At 46.5% G+C, this 22,407-nt stretch overlaps 1 protein-coding gene across 1 annotated transcript in view; it reads left to right on the forward strand.

Annotated features, from left to right (window-relative positions):
* The window catches only part of PDE6A (phosphodiesterase 6A), a 59,828-nt gene extending 40,431 nt beyond the window's left edge, over nucleotides 1-19,397 (forward strand). Inside the window, exons 15-22 of the mRNA XM_025434914.2 lie at nucleotides 881-968; nucleotides 1,148-1,248; nucleotides 1,663-1,770; nucleotides 13,195-13,258; nucleotides 13,547-13,621; nucleotides 15,195-15,278; nucleotides 16,777-16,924; nucleotides 18,831-19,397. Coding sequence (XP_025290699.1) covers nucleotides 881-968; nucleotides 1,148-1,248; nucleotides 1,663-1,770; nucleotides 13,195-13,258; nucleotides 13,547-13,621; nucleotides 15,195-15,278; nucleotides 16,777-16,924; nucleotides 18,831-18,910 — 748 coding nt within the window. The 3' untranslated portion in view covers nucleotides 18,911-19,397. The remainder of the gene's footprint in view (nucleotides 1-880; nucleotides 969-1,147; nucleotides 1,249-1,662; nucleotides 1,771-13,194; nucleotides 13,259-13,546; nucleotides 13,622-15,194; nucleotides 15,279-16,776; nucleotides 16,925-18,830) is intronic.
* Nucleotides 19,398-22,407: the final 3,010 nt, after the last annotated feature.

Consider the following 22,407-nt stretch of genomic DNA (forward strand, 5'->3'; position numbering starts at 1 on the left):
AAGCCAAATGTTAGTAACTGATACTGGCTCATTCATTCACCTCATATTTGTAATGTTTTCTATAAGTGTTGTAGGCCCTATGCTAGGCAAAGGAGGTACCATGGTAGCAAAACAGACACAGTCCCTGTCCTCACATAGCTTATATTCCAGACAGCCTCTGAAACATGGTCCTTGAATTTAGTGGACCTTATGACCACATTGTAGGCTGGGTAGAGCAGGGACTAGTGTTACATTATGGAGGAAGAAACTGAGGCTCTGCCCAGGGCCCACAGTCTATAGGTCATAAACAAGCCCTAGTACATGCTGCTGAGGCTAGAGGTCATGCTTATCTTGTGGGAAGCTAAGTATTGAGCTCAGTGCTTGGCACATAGTAAGCATTCCACAATATTTATTGAATAAAGACATGGATAAACACATGGCTTGTGGGAATTCAGCGGCTTCTCCTGAGATTCAAATATCATATCTAGGGCTTGGTCTTTAAAGTATGACCCAGGGCCAATGTCCAATGGATGACTACGGGGAACCCATAAATCTCTAAAATTGCATGTGGCATTGTGTGCGTTTGTGCCTTTTGGGTACACATTATTCAACAGCCTCTCTAAGGAGTCCATGAGCCTAGAGAGGCTCGGAATCAGCTGTGGAGAAAACTAAAGCCTGAGAGTCAAGAGGCCTGACATCTAGTCTTATTTCCCACTCTCACCATGTGACAAACTCCTTATTTCTGGCCTTCAGCCTTTCTGCCTACAGAACTAGAAGGGGGCAGGACTGGGTGAGGATGATATTTTTAACTTCTATCTTGGTCATTCCATGCCGACTCGTGTGTGTGTGTGTGTGTGTGCGTGTGCGTGTGTGTGTGTGTGTGTGTGTGTTTCCCATTCAGGTCCCAGAACCCACTGGCCAAGCTCCATGGGTCCTCCATCTTGGAAAGACACCACTTGGAGTTCGGCAAAACGTTGCTGCGAGATGAGGTAGGATGGGTGGGGGCTTCTCACAAGAAGCTTGAGTGTGGCCCCACAGGGCTCTTCCCGCTGGCCCTGGCAGCCTCTCCCATCATGATGACCATCAGAGGTCAGAGGTCATCATCAGTAGCTGCATGGCTATCCTACCAGCATCACTTCTCACATCTCTTCTACGGTTTTCTCTTTAGAGCCTGAATATCTTTCAAAACCTCAATCGCAGGCAGCACGAGCACGCCATCCACATGATGGACATAGCAATCATTGCCACAGACCTCGCCCTGTATTTCAAGTTGGTATTTCTTTTCATTTTAAGAACAACAATAACAATAACAATAACAATAACAATGACTGTAATAATAACAAACGCCATAGATCCAATTGACTTAATATGTTCTGGCACAACACTTGTACCACAGAACAGTAACTCTCAGTAAGATCCTGGAAGTTAGACAGTCTCACCCCCATTGTATCCATGAGACGCTGGAATGCAGGGGAAGAGATTTGCTCAGTAATAGCAGGTAACACAGTGGTGACAGAGTCTGGGTTAGAACCTAGGTCTTCACTCCCAGGCCTTGGTTCTTTCCACCTTGTTTTGTTAATTATGTTGTTTTCAGAAACCTCTGTCTGAAACAGGCAAAGTTAGAAGCCCGGGTGTTGCCTTACTCTAAGATGAGCTTCTTTAATAACCTGGTATGTTTTGCAGGAAGAGGACAATGTTCCAAAAGATCGTGGATCAGTCTAAAACATATGAAACTCAGCAGGAGTGGACACAGTACATGATGCTGGAGCAGACACGGAAGGAAATTGTTATGTGAGTAAGACAGGGCTTTAACCCTGATTTTCCTAAGCCCAGGGTCCTGAGGTGAGATGCTGCACACAGGCCTTAGTGCCCTCAAGAGAGCTCTGGGACACTTGCCGTTTTGGAGTCCTCCAATATCTGAAAACAATAAAGTTATGCCCAAATGGAGTTGCAGAAATTATGGTATATGTTTAATTTTGAATTTAACACTAAAATACAAGATAATATATTACTGTTTTATTTCTCTGTAACGAAAAGGACAATACTTGAAGTGTTGCTATCATAAGATTCAGAATTTTGGTGGTAAAGTAATGTAACTTTAAACGTGTTGATAAAACACAAAGCATATGCCAATTATGATTTGAGTGATATCTGTGTATCACTCAAAATATGTAGGCTTAATTTTTTTAGCATACCTTTATATATGGCAATGTCCTACTATATAGCTCTTCTAGTCACAAATCAGGTACATGATTTATATTAAATTTATAGTCCCTTGTTGGCAGGAGGCCTGATAATGGGAGTCACAGTTAAGTGTTTTGGGGTTTTTAAAATGATTTTATTTATTTATTTGACAGAGAGAGAGAGAGCACAAGCAGGGGGAGTTGGAGAGGGAGAAGCAGGCTCCTTGCTGAGCAGGGAGCCCAACATGGGGCTGGATTCCCAGGACCCTGAGACCATGACCTGAGCCAAAGACAGACACTTTATCAACTGAGCTACCCAGGCGCCTCCCCATTTCAGTTTTTAATGACTATCTTCTTTTGGTTCCCTCATGTGCCCCATGATTCACCTCAAATGATGATGGGGTGAGAAGTGTAAATCTGAGGCCTTTTCTGACTATATGGCCCAAGCCAAATGGTCCCCTGGTTCCCCTGTGATGAGTCCTAGGTATTGATGGTAAGGGAAGATAAAGCTTGACCCAGTTCCCAAGGAAGTTATCAGGTTTTATCTCCAGATGCTTCTGTGGAGATGAGGCTTGATTAAATCACAAATGTTGCGAGTTCCTGCAACAGAGAAGGGGTGGCTGCTGGGATGGGCTCAGGGGAGAGGGACCAATGGCAGGCTTTCCTTCCCTGGGCCTTGCAGTTGTCCAGCCAGGCAGATCCCCTGATCTTGAGGAGCTGTGTGACCTGTCACCACTGAATACGGGGGCACGCTGAGGCTGTGGCTGCTCCCAGCTAGCTGCCTGATTTCAAACTGTGCAGCAGAAAAATTGATCAAGCGGGAAGCACATCTTATTCTTGGATAGAGGCACTTAATATTAAATGTTGTTTATTCTCCCTAATTAATTATTCATTTAAGGTGATTCCAAGGAAAATATTGACATTCTTTTTGGGATCATCAGGAAGCAATGCTAAAATTCTTATAAGAAATAAGTAAGCAAGAAGAGTCAGAAAATCCTGAAATACAAGAGTAATGATAGGAAAAAACAGAACTAAAGGCAGTTCAGTCCTAGACATTAGTAGGACAGGTCAGTGGGGCAGACTGGAAAGACTATGCCTGTGTTAAGAGTGGATTTTTTTTTAAGATTTTATTTATTTATTCATGATAGACATAGAGAGAGACAGAGAGGCAGAGACACAGGCAGAGGGAGAAGCAGGCTCCATGCAGGGAGCCTGACACGGGACTCGATCCCGGGACTCCAGGATCACAGCTTGGGCCAAAGGTAGGTGCTAAACCACTGAGCCACCCAGGGATCCCCCAAGAGTGGATTTTATAAGTGCCTGGCTGATTCAGTCAGAACAGCATGAGACTCTTGATCTCAGGGTTATGTGTTTGAGCCCCACATGGGGTGTAGAGATTACCTAAATAAATAAAACTTTTAAAAAGTGGATTATATAGTAGTGAAGAAGGGGATAAGTTCATAAATGATGTTGGGATGCTAAGGTAGTCTAGTGGGTTTTTTTTTTTTCTCCATTTCTTGGTGGACCCAGACTGGGTGTTCTACAGATTAACTCAATTCTGACACTGTCTAAATGGAGGTAGCATTAGAACCCACAGGTTAAGGGCTAGTCCCACAAGACTGCCCCACCGCAGACATCAATTGCAAGTCAAGGTTACCACTTCTGCTTCTGACCCCCTGGCTACAAATTGCAGGTTCCCATGACCCCATCCTTTGGTTTCTATTCATTTGCTAGAGCAACTCACAGAACTCAGAGAAACATTTATTTACTAATATTTACCAGTTGATTATAGAGGATAGTAATTATAAAGGCTGCAGAAGAATAGCCAGATGAAGAGATACATAGAGTGAGGTTCAGAAGGGGATGGCTGGCACAAGAGCTTGCATCCCTATGGTACTAGAGTGCTCCACCCTCCTTGCAAGTGGACACTTCACCAACCTGGAAGCTCATCAAATTGCCATTGTTTGAGTTTTACAGAGCTTAAGCTGCAGGCCCCCTCCTTTCACAAAGGTTGATAGGTGGAGCTGAAAGTTCCTCTATTTGCTTGGACTTTCTGGTGTCCAGTCCCACCTTGAGCCTATTTAGGGACCTCGCACTAAATCATGGCCATTAACATAAACCCATAGTGGGCTTTCCATGAAGGGCATTCCTATCACTCAGGAAACTCCAAGGGTTTGAGAAGCTTTGTTCCAGGAACCAAAAACAAAGACCAATTATATAGAGCATGAGACTGTAGGTGATCGCAAAGCTGGATCGCTATCTCACTCCTGTAGCAAAATAAGTTCCAGATGAACCAAGGATTTTAAAATGATGAGAAAACAAGCTAAAAAAAAAAAAAAAGGGAAGAGAGGCAAAGGGGCATGGTAGAATTAAAAAGAATAATTTCAGAGTGAGCATTTCTAAGTGTGACATAAAATTCAAAAGTCGTAAATAGATTGATAAATTTAACGACATAAAAATTAGGGATTTCTGCCCAACACGTGTAAAAACACATAGCTGAAGTCAGAATGCAGGGGGGAAGCTGGGGCAATATATCCAACAGAACTTTTGGCAGAAAAAGAGCCCATTTCCTTAGTAAATAAAGTGTTAATACAATTCAAGAAAAAGACTAATCCAATAGAAAAGTCGGCCAAACACTCATTTCCCCCAGACATTTCCCAGAAAAGGAATTACAGAGGAAAGTAAACATATGAAAACAGGATGGCCTTACTCAAAATCAGAGAAATGCAAAATAAAACTAGAACAAGATATGTTTTTGTCCTTCGTGTCAGCCAAGATGAAGACGTTTGCAAGCACACTGTGCTGCAGGCAATCCCGTCCATGGCCGTGGGCAGGTAAATAGATGCAGCCTCTGTGGAGGGCCACTCCTGTCCAACTGTAACCACCCACACCCTGACCCAGCAGTTCCCCGTGCAGGATTCCCCCCCGCCGGGTACTGTCCCCCTTGCGTGCCAACTGTGTGCACCTTTGAACACAGCTCTTCAATGCAGCAGTATTCGTAATCATCAAAAAGATGAAAACACATATCCATGGATTGGAGAACGGGTTAACTACATGCCAGTATTTTCATACAACGGGATGTTATACAGACTCTACAGAGAATGATAGGATTTCCAAAATACAATGTTTAATTTAAAAAAAAAAAAAAAGGCCACAGGCAGGACTTCAATCACTGCAAAAGCCAAGGTAGTTTTAATTGGAAGTCTTCAAACTGAGGTACACGTACCCTACCTCTCCTACTCCCACTCCCAGCCCAAAGCCTTCCAAGAAATACATGGGCATCGATGGCCTCAAGGGAGTCAGTGTTCTCTTTCTAAATATTATCTTTCTGAGATAGCACACGAGTGAAGCATTGTAAGTTAGTTCCCTTACTCTTCTTCCTCCTTACAAAATAAAGTCAAACTCAGGCCTTCCCTGTCTGTCTCTGTCTCTGTCTCTCTCTCAGTCTCTCTCTCTATATTTATAATGCAAAACAAGGCATTAGAGAAGGAGAATTCTGTTCTGAATTGTACAGTGGGGCAGCAGGAGCTAAGGCAGCTTTTATTTAACAATATTACTTCCTTCAGAGAATGTACCACTGTCCAGGGATGTCCTGCAGATATCAGGGCAAAGGGGGCATCAAAATAAGTTCTGATGACAGCAGCACTGATTTAATCTGTGCCACTTTCTCTTATCTATCTATTTATCATTTATCTTCTATCAATCATCTATCATTATCTCTCTATCTCTATCTATCTATCTATCTATCTATCTATCTATCTATCTATCTATCTATCATCATGTATCTGTTCTACCTACATAACTAATCGATTTACCTACCTCTATCTTTCTTAGAATTGAAAAGAAAAAGTAAGATGGATGACACTGGGATGCATTCTAACATGCTTATTTAAGTTGGCAAATAAAATCAGAATCTTTCTGACAAAAATATGTCTGATCTGCTTGCTCTAGTGGACAGTAACAGACAGGCATGTCCAATGATATTATATAGCAAACATTTCTGTAGATGAAATGAGTCAAGTCTGCAGCTTCAAAGTTTTGATGAAAACAGTTAAAACTTGTTCTAGGATAAAAGCACTTTGTAAAAAATATAACGCTGGAAAATATATTAAATTAATAATGTTTTAATTGATCTCACCCATTCTGAGTATCTTGGCTTAACCAGAATGCTGCAGAGAAAGTGTCAGGGGTGTAATTAATGGGAAAATCTTTATGGCATGCTTCCCAGAGATTGAGGAAGTGAGTGATTTCTAAGGTTTGCTTTAAACAAAATTGAAGGAGAACCTAATTGAATTGTCAGCTGATAGATCATTCAGACTAATGATCAGAGTATACTTTTTAACAGCTAATTTGGAAGAATTGAAAGAATTGAGTGACATTGCTGTAACAAAACTTCCATTCCCAAGGCTTCTAATTACTTGCATCTAAAAAAGAAGAGTCAGATTTTTAAATGGATGAATGGCTGATGGTTGGCATGAAACTGCTATGCCATTTAGATTTCTGTGTATATGAAGAATGATGTAACAATTTCATTTTAAAAATGCCAGTATCAATTGGATGCCTGGGTGGCTCAGTTGATTAAACATTGCCTTTGGCTCAGCTCATGATCCCAGGGTCCTGGGATCAAGTCCTGCATTGGGGTTCCCTGCTCAGCGGGGAGTCTGCTTCTCCCTCTACTCCTCCCCGCTGCTTGTGCGCATTCTCTCTCTCTCTCTCTCTCTCTCTCTGTCAAATAAATAAAATAAAAATAAAAAATCTTTAAATAATAAATAAAATAAAATGCCAATATTTACAATATGCTTTGCATTAGCTCCTTTGCAAATATTTAAGCTTATGATGAAATTGTCAAGATGTCAACTTAAAAACACATAAAAGAGTAAGCGTTTCTCATCTGAAAACCTGTAAAGCAGAGTTTCTCAACCTCAAGGTTAGTGTTAATGCTGTTGACATCTGGGGACAACTCTGTGTTGTCGAGAGCTGTCCTGTGCATTGTAGGATGTTTAACAGCATCTCTGGTCTCTCCCTACAAGATGCCAGTAGCAGCCTCCTCTTTAGCTGTGACAATCAAAAATATCTCTGGGGGGAAATATTGCCAAATATCCCCTAGGGGCAAAAGATAGTCCCTGCATGAACACCACTGCCATCAAGCAGTCTTGAGATCCATCGGTGACATAAAATTAGAGCTTCCCGCGTGGCTCCTCCTGTTACACAATGAAGGGCTTCCACACCAGACAGCCTGGGTTCAAGTCCCAGCTCTCTCTCACTTACTGCTTGGTGTGACCTTGAGCAGGTTATTTCCCTCTCTGTGCCTCGGTTTCCTCATCTGCTCAAAGAACATGAAGGATCCTACCTCCTAACTCTACCTGATGGATTATCGTGGGGGCTGAGCAGGCTTCTTCACAGTATGTAGTGGTGTCGGGAGCTTCCTGGACTTTCATAAGATGTATGTGTTAGGTCTTTGTACAGTTCCCAGACCCGGAGCTCTAAACTCTTTTGGAATGTTCTGAGCTGTAGGAGTGATAGGAGTGTCTTTTGTTCTAATGAGGTGACTCTGGAGGACTGCAGGATGGGGGCTGATCCCCAGGAAGACTAAGCCATGACTAGAAGCTTGGCAGTTTCAGCCCCACACCCAATCTCTGGGCAGAACAGAGTGGCTGGAAACTGAGTTGGTCACCAATGGCCAATGATTTAATCAATCATGCTTACATGATAAAAAAAAAAAAAAAAAAAAAAAAACTCTGCAGAAACCTCTAAACAACAGAATGCGAAGGGCTGCCGCGTTGGGGAACACAAGGAGGTGCTGGGAGGGTGACATGTCCAAAGAGGGTGTAGAAACTCTGTATGCACCCCACCTCCACCCCATACCTTCTCCCATACCTCTTGTCCATTGGCTATTCCTGAAGCATATCCTCTATAATAAACTGGTAAATGTTAGTAAAGAGTTCCCCTGAGTTGTGTGAGCTGTCCCTGCAAAATTTTGAATCCAAAGGTGGTGTTTGTGGGAATCCTTGACTTTGTGGCCACGTTGGGCAAAAGTGTGGGTAACCCAAGGACCTGATATTTGTGACTGCCCTCTGATGTGAGGGTTTTGCTTGTGGAGACTGAGCTCTTATACCCGTGGAGTCTGACAGGTTGTGTCAGAATTGAATCGCAGGACATGAAGTTGATGTCAGAATTGGTTGTTGTGAGGGAGAAAACACCGCCCCCCCCAACCCCTCCCCCCCGCTGCCACCCCAGTGCTTCGATTAACTTGGAGGGCTCCTGTCAGTGAACCCCCTCTAGTCTAAGGTCACACCTAAACCCCTGACACATCCTAAACCCACTGATTTTCACTGGCTGCACAGCTAGTTTCTAGGTCACCCTACATTGTATATTTATATTGGGCTGAGGTGTGAAAGTAACTCTAGATTGAGGGTGTGACTGCCCGTTCTTCCTGAAATCCCTCATGTCTCCACTTAATTTCCAGTTTCATTCCTCACAGTCTGACCAGACCATGAATTGGAAGGGCTCTGGGACCCTCTAGCTCTGGGGTGTAAGGCCTGCCACCTGTTTTTGTACCTCTCATGAGCTAAAATGCCTATTACAGTTTTAAATGTTTGTAGGGGGAGAATCAAAAGAGGAATATTTCCTGACAAATAAAAAGTTTAAGAAGTTTGAATTTCAGTACCCATAAGTAACATTTTATTTTTCTACACAGGGCCACATTATGACTTCGGTGGGTCCTAGGCACTTTGGCCTCTGTGGCTTCTTCCTCTAATAAAATAAATTTTTAAAAAATGGTATTTTATGACTGTGCTGGTATAAAGACAAATATAATGTGGGCTGAATTCACTCTTACATCTTTGTCATTATTATATGATTGTTTTCTTCTGACCTGAAAAGAAATTAAAATTCAAACATTTTCATGGGCCCCTAAAAGTATCCTGGGTGCTCTGCCTTTACTTGCCTCTGGCTGCTTTCACACCACGATGCCAGAGTTGAGTAGTTGAAATAGAACCCACGTGGTCTGTAGAACCGAAGCTATTTACCATCTGTCCCTTTATAGAGAAAGTTTTCCAGCTCCTGGTCTAGTGTTTTATAAACGAGAGACTGAGGACCAGAGAGACAATGTGACTTACCTGGTGTCACACATGCATTACGGGAGCATCAGTGACTGGAGTCACCCTCCCCCTCTCCTGCACGCCTCCAGCTTTCTCAGGCTTCTGTAGGCCCTCCCCCGCAGGCCGCACCCTCCAGGCCAGGTGCAATTCCAGAAGTGTCTGAATGCCAGGCCGGGTTGGCTGGGGTGCTTGCAGGGCCAGCCAGGGGGCAGAGAGAAGTGCCACTGAGCCGCACATCCTTTCGAGACATTTGCCTTGAGGATGGGCCAGGTGAGCAGGAGCCCTGCTTGCTGCCAGCGGCCCAGCCCTGTGCACCTGGGCAACCCTGCTTAATGTGATGAAGGTGATGATAATGAAGATGAGGACAATGTGTGCACTCACAGGGCCGTTGTATGTGACAGTCACAGTAGCCCAGGGGACGGCATGTATTACATCAAACTTGTGTGAAATTGCTGACTTTGTGTTGGTTTTGACCCACAAAGTCAGAATTTCGTGATCCAAGCTAATATGATGATCTCCTTTTACAAAGGAACAGAGGCTCAAAGACACTAAGTCACTTGTCCTGGACACAGGAAGTAAGGAGAACAGCAGACCCCTAGTTGCTCTGATTCCAAAGCCCTGCATGTCCTCCCACTCAGCTCCGTGCCCTCCTCCCCTGGATGCCCCTTGCTCACCCAGAGCAGCTAAGATTCACATGTCTCCACATCTAAAGTCTTCATGACTTGTGCTCTTGTCTGCCTGGTAACCCTATTGTCTTTTGCCCTCCCCCATCCTGACACCTCCCTCTTCCTGACTTTGCATGTCTCATCTGTCCCCACGCCCTGTTGAGTTTACTCCTTCAATGCCTTGTTTATCTGGATACTTGTCCTGGTCCTGCAATGGCTTCCTGGCTGGGCTCCCTGCTGGTGTTCCCGTCCCCTCCACACTAAAGCCACAGTGACCCTGGAAAACACAAATCTGATGGTTTCACCCTTCTGTTCCAACTCTTCTTCAGTGGCTTTTCCTGTTGTTCTTGGTATGAATACGTTCCCCCGCCATGGTCCAGGCTCTGTGGGCCTGCCTTTGTGTCTCTTGGGCCTCATCTTACCCCCTTTCCTGCTGCTTCTTGAGCTCCTCTCACCTTCTAGCTCTTTGAATGTGCCAGGCTTCCTTCCACCAGGGCCTTTGCAATAGATGTTGTCTCTGCCAGGATTGTGTCTCCCCATCCACTTCTTTACAAAATTTACAGCTACACTGCCTGCAGACATCAGCTCACAGGTCACTTGCAGGAGGGAGTTCTCCCTGACATTTCAGACCTATTCTCCTAGAATCGAATTCCTTTCCTTCAGAGCAGTTGTTTACATGCTTACACTCATCTGTGTGGTAAATATGTGACCCCCCCACCATGTATGTGTAAGCTGTCTGAGAGCAGGAACACTGATGGGTGCAGGGTAGATAGATGAAGGCTCCCCACAGTCACCTCCTGGATGACCCTCTGCCCTATGGCAATCCTGCGCAACTCCACTGCATCTCTGCTTACTGTATCCTCTCTTGGAGAACTCCTATGCAGCCCTGTCATCTCTTGCATATCCCCGAGCTACATAATTGTTTTTCTCTTACACCTTGTACTTCTTTCTGCCATCTCACTGAGCATATTGTGAAAACAGCTTTTTGCTCTCTGTTCTCTGAGTGACTGTGAGCTCTCTGCCAGCCTCTCTGAATGCCCGATACCTAGCATAGCACCTTTGCCCCACAGCACTTAAGGAGGTGGTGCTGACATGAATGCAATGCCTTGTCTTTAGGGCATGAGGCTTTGGATTTGCTTTCCTGGCACCCTGAAGTCCTCACTTCCCTGCTCCCCCATTCCCAGGCACACAATCTCTGTCTATAAAACACCTGGGTGTGTTTCCCCTACAGTGGGAATGATTTTCACATGAACTCTCCAGCCAAAGAAAGTAAACATCCAGTGTTCTCCTGAAGCCACGCCTAGTTGTGGACTGAAAATGTGGACACTGATGGGTAATAAGGAACCAGGGACTCTTGTGTGCACAGCCAGACATTCACTTGCTTAGTGTATTTGATGGTAACGTGTCTATGACACTTGATATTAAGCATAGGGCACATGTTTTGAAGCTATTACAAAGCTATAGTTGTTTCAAAGGAAATGTATGCATTTCTGAAAGCTTATTTACTTAAAGAATCCTACGAATTTTTGAGGGTTTACTTAATGAAAGATCACCAAACCTGTTAGAATTTCATGAATAACTCTTTATTGAAGTACTGTTGACACACAGTGTTACATTGGTTTCAGGTGTACAACATAGTGATTGGACAAGTCTGGAGGTTATGCATCACTCCCCACAAGTGTAGCTCCCATCTGCCACCACACGACACTGTGACAAATTACTGACTGTATTCCCTAGGCTATGCCTTTCATCCTCTTGACTTACTCATCTCATAACTGGAAACCTGTCTCTCCCACTCCTCTTCCCCCATTTTGCCCAGCCCCCCAGCCCCCTCTCCTCTGGCAACTGCCCATTTGTTCCATGAGTTATTCTGAAGGCTTCCCAGACCAGCTGATATGAATTATGCCAGATACACCTGGTTAATTGTAAAATTGTCCAAATAGCAAGACCCCCAGCCTTCTCCAACTCTCCCATTTCCCCAGCCCCTGCCCACCTGCCTCACCAAGTTTCACCAAATCCCGCAGACCCCAGCAAGGTGGCCTGACCAGCAGACACTGCGGCAGGTCAGGCCCTCCTGCCCTCCTGCCTGAATCACTGCAGCAATCCCCTCCTTCCTTCCCACCCTCTCCTTTCTGCTCGATCCTCCAGGTGCTGCCAACCTGCTGGCCTGCAGCACAGCTCTAAAGAGGTCATGACCAGGCCTTCAACCTTCAGTAGCTCTCCATGGCTTATCAGATACAGTTTCCATTTCCCAGCTTGGAATGTCATGTCCCCACCACATGCTCCTGCGTTCCCATCCTGGATGTGGATGCCACGGCACCCCCATCTCTGAAACGCCTTCTCAGATTCCACCCCCCCCCCAATTATTTGTCCACGTCCCTTCTTGTCTGTCTTATATTGTACGGATCTAGGTAATAATACCTGTCTTACCTTCTTCCTGTTGTTGCAAAACTGCTTTCAGAGTTCATGTCTTAATCCCTTCTATTCCTAATTCTTCCTTCTACTTCTTAATGCAAGGCTTCCTAAAATGACTAACGGGGTACTTCTTATATGGTGCATTTTCAATGGAGGCGATATCAGCCACCACCCCAGGCAAAAAGTAGTTCTTGGAGGAGAGGCAAAAAACTTTATGTATTACAGTGACCTGTGGCCCTCCAGACAGATATACAGCATGGCTATGGTCTTAAGGTTTCCTGGTGGAGTGATTACAGAAAAAAATGTGCATAGAGGCTGTTTGACGTGGAAGGTGGAGGATGATGAGATAAAGCCTGAGAAACATTGGTCTCCACTAGACAAGAGAGCAAAAACTCCAGAGAGGTGCTGAGACTGAAATGAAATCGATGTTTCAAAGTGCCTAGAGCAGTGCGTGTCCCCATAATAAAAACCCGATGGAAAAAAAAAAAAACCCGATGTATGTTAATGATTATCACCAGTATTTATTGGGCACATACTATGTCCAGACCCTGTGCTATGATTTTTACACACATGATCTCACTTAAACTAGCACCCGTCTGATGAGGAAAGTACCACTATTATTACAGATAAGGAAACTGAGGCTTACAGAGGTTGGTTTAATTGCCCCATGCCAAACTGCTAGTCATTGGCAGAGGCAGGATTTTAACCACTGACTTCAAAGCCTGCGCTCCAAAGGCAATGCAGCAGTGGCCTCCTCCTCGCAATGCGGTGCGGAGACAGGAGAGACGGTTGGAGTTAACCAGCACTTGCGGCCTTAATTAGCTCCAGGCTGATGGATGTCCTTGTGTGCAGGGCCATGATGATGACCGCCTGTGATCTCTCAGCCATCACCAAGCCCTGGGAGGTGCAGAGTAAGGTATGGAGCCCTCCTGACCTGAGAGGAGGGGAGTCCTGGCATCATGACAGCAGCTAATGCGGCTTGGACTCCCAGCTCCAGAGGCAGCCCACCTTCGTCTCATCTGCCAAGACATGGAAAGCACTTTAGTGCCTCTCCAGTGATGACAACAAAGGGGGTGGCGAGGCAGGGGTGGGGTTTAAGTTTTCACTGAGCTGGAAACCCAGGAAGGGTGGGAGCAGGGGTTGGAGGACCGGCGCTGGGGCTTGACTCTTTGGGGCGTGTTGGGGGGGGGTCTGCCTATTGCAGGTAGCTCTACTGGTTGCTGCCGAATTCTGGGAACAAGGTGACCTGGAGCGCACAGTGCTGCAGCAGAATCCCATTGTGAGTAGGGGGGGGATGTCAGCCTGATGTTGAGCTTGTGCGATCATGACCCCTGACATAGGTGCATGTGATCTTACCATAGAGACAACCTTTTCCTGTTGCACTGATTCTCAAAGTATCGTCCCCAGGCTACCATCAACCTCATTACTTGGGGACATATTAGAGATGCAAATTCACAGGCCCTACCCTAGACTTTCCTAAGCAGAAACTCTGGAGGTAGGCTCAGCAAATGTGTGCCCTCCTATATAATAAGCCCTCCTAAAGTTTGGGTACGTATCCTTGGCTCACTCAGCTAGGTAGAGGTTGACAAGAGGACACAAAAACAGATTTCCTCTCAGTTCCAACAGGCTAGGGGGCCACCTCTCCAGGCCCTGCTGTGACAGTAGAGTGTACAGGGGAAGACCTTGGCAAGCTGAACACCCATCAACATTGAAGAAGCTTGGCTGGGAGAGTCAGTCGGCTCCCCACCCAAGCTGGGGAGCCCAGGAAGCGAGATTCACTAAGGTCCTGAGCCAGGGCAGGGCTAGGAAGCAGAGGTGGGATAAGAGGGAGAGACATCCTGGGGACAGAGCCACTGATGGAGATAGGGACTATAGGGACGGTGAAGCCTGTGGCAGTGCCGAGGAGGCGGGGCCCCCTGTGTGGGGCTTGGGCAGGGGCTGAGAGGGACAGGCAGTGAGCGGTGTGCCAGTCTGAATGCAAGCATGCAGGGAGCATCCCAACTTGAGTAGCAGGGGGCCACGGATTGGGATCTCTTGTCTTTCTTTTCCACGTTTTAACAGTAGAGGGACGAGTGAACAAACTCTAGAGACCCATCAGCCAGGTTCAACCACAATCCCTAGTGACGGTCAGCCATTCTTGTTTTATCTATCCCTCCACCCCCAGGCATTTTCCTATCTTTTGGTTGAAGTATTTTAAAGAAAATTCCAGATGTTATCATTTTTTCCATAAATACTTCAGTTGTATGGGTCTCTAAGAGATAAGAAAAACACGAGGCATGTGTGCGTACCCCCTCCCAGTACCACTGTGATGCTCACAAAATTAGTAATTCTTTAAAATCATATAACCGTCAACCTCTGTTCATTTTCCCTCATCAAATGAGAGAAATAATTAGGGAGATATGCTCAAATCAGGATCCAGTCAAGCATCACACTCCCTCTGGTTGTTAGGTCTCTTGAGCCTCTTTTAACACATAGCAGTTTTCTGGTTGTTGTTGTTGTTGTTGTTGTTTTTAATATGCCATGTATTTTATTTGTTGAAGACTGTGGGTCTTCAACCCGCAACTGTTGTATAGTTTCCCACATTCTGGATTCAGTTGATGGCACCTACATGGTGTTATTTAATATGTTCCTTTATTTGCTGATTGTTTCCAGCAAACCACTAGTCAGATCTGGAAACTTGAGGAGTTCAGGTTTAGTTGGGTGTTTTGTTTTGTTCTGTTTTGTTTTGTTCTGTTTTGTTTTGTTTTGGTTTGTTTTATTTAACAAGAATGCTTCATAGGTAGGGTGGGTCCCTTTTAATGCATCATGCCAGGAGGAGCCCAGTACAGCTAACTCTTTCTCTGCCATGACAGCCCATGATGGACAGGAACAAGGCAGATGAACTCCCCAAGCTTCAAGTCGGCTTCATTGACTTTGTTTGCACCTTTGTCTACAAGGTAGGTCCTTTGCTTCCTCAGGCCCGATGAGATAGCTTTGAGAAACCGGAAATTCCCGAACACCATCAGGAATAATAAACCCTGACTAGTGACCAGTGGGTGATAGTTTACAAAGAGCTTCTCCTCTGCAAAGGCATTTGGTCCTCAGGACAAAACAATGGGGTCTTGAGTGACTATCTGCCTAGGCCAGAGCCTGGAGCTTCACACACTCTAGTTGCTCAACACCATAGGGACAGATGACTAAGCATGGTTCCAGACAGGAAAGGGGGAGCTCTATCAGACATACACTCTCCTAACCTCCCTAGCTGGTGGAAATGTGATAGGTCAAGGTACCCAATTGTCAAAAGATAATGTGGAATATTTTTGAGCTCTTGCTCAGAGAAAACCCACTGCTCCCAACTCCATGTGATTTGTGCTACCATCTGCCTCCCATTTGTTATTTTTATTTTGGTCATGTGTAACACGAGGAGGCAGAGGCCAGACGTGAGAAATGACAGGGCCAGCATCACAGGAGTCAGCCATGCACCAGGACTAGAGCCAGGGCACCTGATCCCTAGTCCGGGGCTCTTTCTGCTGTGCTAGGGACAAGTGCCTCTCCAATATACTGTGGCTAATGGGGGTCCTCTGAGTAACCGTGATCCCCACTATCATCAGCAAGGTTATTAAACCAGGTAGGCGAGGCTGAGTGCCCTAAGTGCGCTCTCACAGCCCTGTGAGGTAGGTGTTACCCTGTGCTGACTTTATGGCTGGGGCTGAGCTCTGTAGGTCACACGGCTTGTGGCAGAGCTGGATCCAAACCCAGGCAGCTCAGAGCACCACCGGCTCCGGCTGGAACTCGGCAGCGGGCCCTGGATTTGCCCTTCTCACCGTGAGCCAATCTATCCCAGCAGCCTGCCTGCTGGATTTTCTCCCCTGCGAAAGTAGGAGGGGTGCATCCTGTTTTCCCACCTCCCAGGAGTTTCTGGGGATCAAAGGAGATGAAGCGCTTTATCAATTATGTGCTGTGCTCAAAGGCATTATTTTTATTCCTGGAGTTAAGAGACCTCAAGAATCCCCTTCATGAATCCCAGTCTCACTCAGCAAATGCTTCCCGGTATCTTTATGCCCCAGACACTGTGCTGAGCCGGGGCCACCCCAGTGAGCAAGGCGCCCCTGTCCCTGCCCTCTCCAAGGTCACAGCCCCTGGGGGAGACCAGCAAAGGGAGTCCTTAGGATGGAGTGAGATGTGGAAGAGGCTTTGGGAGCTTCTCACTGGGGACTCTACTTACCCAGAGGGTTCAAAATGGTGCAAGGGCGAGGGGAGCGACTCAGGAGGGGTTCAGAAGCCGAGTGAAGGCCTCACTCCCTTCATCCTGAAGGCCAGGCTGCCACAGGAGGGTCAACACACAGGGACCACTGGGTGATGGGACACCCGCCGCCCCAGGCCGTTCACTGCTGTGTCTCCCTGGCCCCGGACCCTGGCGCGTGGCCCCTGCCCCAGAGGCTCGCTCTCTTCCAGGAATTCTCCCGTTTCCACGAGGAGATCACTCCCATGCTGGATGGGATCACCAACAACCGCAAGGAGTGGAAGGCGCTCGCCGATGAGTACGACACCAAGATGAAGGCCCTGGAGGAGGAGAAGCAGAAGCAGCAGACAGCCAAGCAAGGTCTGTGGGTCGTGGGCAGGGGCGACACGCAGCCCGTCCCCACACATGACACTCACAGCGTGCCTGGCCTGGTCTCAGAGCCTCATGCGTGTGGTCCCATCCGGGCTTCCCTCGTTCTGCATATGAGGGCACTGAGGTCGCCGAGATGAAGCACCATGGCCAGGTGACACAGTCCGTGGCAAGGCCTCGTTCCCAAGATTGAATCTCCCAGCCAGGACCTCCGACTGTCCCCCAACCAGTGTAGGCCGGATTCCAATTCCAAGGCTGTGCAGAGGGCCCTCCCCAGGGGCAAAGGAGAAAAGCTAGAATTGTTCTTTGAAGGAATTTGAGGGGTCGTATTTCTGGCCTTTCATTTGATGTTTGAATGCCCTCTATACCATCGTGAGCCTTTGCTTGCACACTACCAGTGATGGAGCGCTCACTACCACACGTGACATCCTCATTCAGTACCACTATTAGAAAGCTCTTCCGTGACCTGCAATCCTCCTGGTTGAAACCTCCACCTAGTGGCCGTAGTCCTGCCTCCAGGAATCAAATGGGATTTGCTTGCTCCAGCTCTTCCCAACTGACACACGCTTTCCCTCCCTCAGGTCATTTCTTTGACTGGTTGAGTGAGTCCAGTTCTCTCATAGGACATGACTTGTGGTCCAGGCCTCACTCTCAGGGCCCTCCTCTGCACACCTGCCCCTCCGCCGTGCTCTTAACACGGACGCTGTCATGACTCTAGTGACGCCCTGGCCATCATGGGGTGATTCTAAACGGGTGGCTGCAAATGTGGAGCTACCGTTTACATTTTGCAAGTTGTGCTTTTTGCACAGCTCCAGGAGGTGTCCTGTACATTACAGTCATCATAGGTTTGGGCTATCTTAGAGATTTATTTATTGTATTTTAAAGAGAGGGGGGAAAGAGAGAGCATGAGTGGGGAGGAGAGGCCAAGGGAGAGGGAGTGAAAGATTCTCAAACAGACTCAGCACTGAGCCTGCCGTGGGGCTTGAGCTCATGACTCTGAGATCACAACCTGAGCTGAAACCAAGAGTTGGAGGCTTAACCTACTGAGCCAACCAGGAACCCCCTTTATCATAGATTTGTATGGTTATTACAATTTTCCAGAAATGGCAGTAAAGTGTCCTAAGGAAGATGCATCTTTTTCTAATTTGCAAATTATCTTTTGGGCTTGTGGCAGGTCTTGTAGCCTGCAGATATCTTTTGTTTGGACTGTATTCTTTTAAGGTGAATTTGCTGTCCATGTTTTAAAATTGGGATATTTCAGGGGCACCTGGGTGGCTCAGTCAGTTAAGCATCTACCTTTGGCTCAGGTCATAAGCCCAGGGTCCTAGGATCAAACCCAGCATCAGGCTCCCTGCTTAGTGGGGGGCCTGCTTCTCCCTCTCCTTCTCCCTCTGCCCTTTTCCCCCTCCCCGGCTTGTACACACACACATTCTCTCTCTCAAATAAATTTACCTTTAAGAAATAAAGTAAAATAAAATTGGGATATTTCAGATTTTTTGAAAAATCCAGATTTGCAGTATTTCTTTTTTAAAAGATCACTATTTGGCCATACCAGTCTGCATTTCTGCAGAACAGTTAGCTGGAGCTGAGTGGCAACTGCCCCCTTTAGATAAGACAGAGGATCTCTCCAGTTTGCCACAGTCTCCACCACTCCCTGTTGCATCCCAGAAGTACCAAGTGCCAGTTGCCATTTATCGTCATGATTTTGCTGCTCTTATTCTACTTCTCATTCTTGATTTCTCTGATTCTCCTTACAGTTGGCTTGCCTTCTGCATGTGTGATTATCTGTGAGCCTCAGAAAGCCCCTTAGTTTGCAACTTGGTCTAAACCTGGGCAAAGGGGAAGCGCATGGTAGTTTCCTCTCACCTAGTGGGGTCTCTTTCCTATCTGATTGCAGGGGCGGCAGGAGATCAGCCGGGGGGCAACCCCAGCCCGGCCGGGGGCGCACCTGCATCCAAGTCCTGCTGCATCCAGTAACGCTGCCTGGCATCAGCTGCACCGAATGGTACCACCCTTCCTGGAAAGAGACCACCCAAGCCAGCAGAAAACCAAAACCCTGCTTGTGAAGTAAAATAGTAATCGGATTTGAAAGCTGGGAGAGAATTTAGCTTACTTTCATCTAGTGGTTTTTGAACATTTTTTCAGTTTTGAATACTTTTTACTGAGCTAAAACCAACATTCTAGCTTTAATAGACATCAATTAAACATTTAATTAAGGCCAAGTTCATCTGCTTGCTTAGAATCATTTTCACTCTTATACTTCCATTTTATGTTTTCTTATAACAATTGTCTAGCATCCTCAAAAGTAGAGAATTGTTCAGTGAATCCCTCCTCCTCATCACCCAGATTCCAATATCAGGGTTTTGCCCCATTTGCTTCATCCATTCTTTTACATTTCTTTCGCATTTTTTTCTTAGCTGAAGTGAAGTATTTTCTTTATTAAATTGATGGTCTTTTTTCTTTTTTTAAGTGTATTTATTGATTGAAGTAACCTCTACACACAACATGGGGCTTGAACTCATAACCCCAAGATCAAGAGTCACATGCTCTTCCCCAAAGGAACCAGCCAGGTGCCCTTTAGCTGATGTATGTACAAGCACATTCCAGACATACCATTTCACTGCTTCATGACACATCTTTAAAAACATCTGGGTGTTTTCTCATAGAACCACATCATTATCACATGCAGGCAATGAACACCAAATCCAGTTGTGGTAGATGCGGTGATGAGCTGGACAGACATTTCTTAAAGAGTAAAGGACCTGTGGTCCCTGCAGCACCCAGTGGTGTCCCACAGCCCTCAGAGATGACCTCAGCTGTGGGGAGACACTTTGCCCACGGCCATGCCCTTTCCCGGGATGTCCTACACACAATGACAGACCCATGCCAAGGGGTTAAGGCCTGGCCACCTTGGCTCCCTGCACAAGACAACTCCAAAGGGCCCTTCTCACTCAAGGATTCCTCATGGGGTCACCACGGCTGTCACCGGAGCTCCATCACAGCTCAGCTTCTTCCTCTGCCCATTTCTACTGCCTTCCCTTCCCCAGGAGTTGGTCCCATGGGCATGCCTTAATAAACAGCCTGCAGACCAAGACTCCTGCAGAGGCTGCTTTCTGGGGAGGTCAGCTGGGGATACCTGTCCTTCGTGGTCTCACCCCCTATGTCGCCAAAGTGTCCTAATTAGTTGGTTTGCTTGAATCTGACCCAAAGGTCACACTTTAATTGCTATGTCTCTTAAGCCTCTTTCAATCTACAAAAGCGCTCCCTCCTCTTTTTCCTTTGCCAGTGATTTGTTGCAGAAACAGTGTCTGTTGCCCCATATTCTGGATTTACCCATTTGGCTCCTTGTGGTGGTGTCTTTCTCCTCTGTCCCCGGTGGCCGGTAGCTCTAGAACTTTCCTTCCTCCCAGAGAGACTGTCTTAAAGCAGATGCTAATGTATTAGAGCATTTGCTTGGAGGAGGGGACCAGAGGGTTTCTCCAAACTATAAACCAGGATCTCCTCTAACCTTCCTTTTTACATAAATGAGGAAATTGAAGGCCCATAAGAGGACAAGCTGGGCCAAGTTCATGGCACAGTTCCCTGGCTGCCCCCAAGAATCAGATCCCTGAAGTCCCAGAGAACGCAGCATACTTTGCACATGTCCCTAGGACTTCCACAGCAGATCAATCCCAGCTCCTGACGCATGAGCCTGCCCAGGTTTGCAGGTCATGATGTCATTAGAGAGCTGGGTCTCGAACCCTCCTCTTTTAACTCTTAGGTTAGATTCTTCAGCCCTCCCCAAACTGACAATCTCAGAGCAGTAGTCTTTAAACAGAGACATGTCCCTAAGCACGCCACATGTAGTGGTTAAGTGGCAGGGTAAAGAGGAGAGGTATGTGTCACTCAGGAACATACAGATGCTGGTCCTGGCTCCATTCCTTGGGCAAGTTCCCCCTGCTTTCCCCAGCCCTCAGCCTTCCCCATCTGTCAAATGAGAGTCACAATCCTCACCATGCCTCGCACAGCGCTGTGGTTAGCACCCACAAGACGGTGCATGAGGATAGCAGCTTATGTCGATTGTCTCCCATGATGTCCGGGGTACTGTTCACGATCTTAAATTTCATCTTCACAGCCCTACGAGGTAGAAACTATCACTAGCCTCATTTATCACATGATGAGGAGACTCAGAGAAGGTAAGAAACCTGCCCTTGGACACCCAGCTGGTAAGTGGTGGAGTCAAGACTCAAAGCCAAACAGCCTGACACCAGGCTCCTGGCTTGTCACCATTTCCCCTGCACCATACTGCTTCTGAGAATCAGCTGTTTTAGAACGGAAGGGACCTCTGAGTTCATCTAAGCAGATCATCTGGCATACTCGGGGAAACCAGGGGCCAAAGAGGTGGCTTGTGCAAGTTTGCACAATATCCAAGTGGCAGAGTTGGGTCTCAAACACAGGTCTTGAGCCTCTAAAGCTCTCACACCATTGAATGTATTTTTGAAGGGATTATTTCTGTGACTCTGTGGCTTGGCTGCCTCCCTCGCCGTGTACAGTCATCAGGCCACGGATAGGATCCACTCACTCATCCATTCAGGAATTCCCGAGCAATAGGGCCGGGCATCCTGCCATGAATGGAGAAGCAGCCCTGCTTTCCTGGACTTTACCATCGAGTAAGAGGGCGACAGATACTGAGCAATCAGTCACCTGGATAACCTCTGAAAGAGTAACTTGTACCCTGCTGCCCAGCGGAAACATCCTCACTCATCTGAACGGAAAATATCATGGTGTGCGCCTTTCCAACTGCAAAGTCTAGACCATTTCCAGATTGAGAAAATAAATCACCTGAAAATGAGAGCTAGTTTCCGTAGGAAATCAACAACTTACAAACAGTGTGCACAGAACATAAAGTGGAACGGCTTAGTGCACTTGTTCTTGTGTATCTAGGATTTCTTCCCCAATGTTTCAACCCTTCGGGGGCACATGGCGATCCGTGGGTCTCTTGCACTCCAACTGCACTTAGAAAATAAAGCAAAAGCAGCTTTAAGGCAAAACAAAGGCTAAACCCAAGAGAGCTTGAAACCAAGGAAACAACACATACATCATCCAGGCTGGAGAGTCATGTCTTGACCGCTCTTGCTGGGAGCAAGTGAGCAAAGGAAAACACTGCGAAGTCACCCAAATGCAGCACACAATTCAAGCCTGTTCTGCACATCCCCTGGCCAGAAATGAGTTTTTTGTGTGATTTCTTTTTTCTTTTTCTTCTCTCTCTTTTTTTTCCACCCGAAAGTGTTTTGTAGTTGTCAGTTGGTGAGGGTTTTTGCTTTGAAAACATGTCAAAATATCGCTTCTGGCATGTTTATTTAGTGTGCTCGTGTGAAAAAGGAGTCATAGTCAAACAAGGAAGTCCTTGTGCAGAAAGTGGGAGAGCTTTTCTAAAAGTCATGGCCAAAAGCTGGTCATGGAATGGCTGTCGTGAGAGGCTATGGCTCACAATC

This window comes from Canis lupus, chromosome 4 (assembly GCF_003254725.2).
Source record: "Canis lupus dingo isolate Sandy chromosome 4, ASM325472v2, whole genome shotgun sequence".
NCBI lineage: Eukaryota > Metazoa > Chordata > Mammalia > Carnivora > Canidae > Canis > Canis lupus.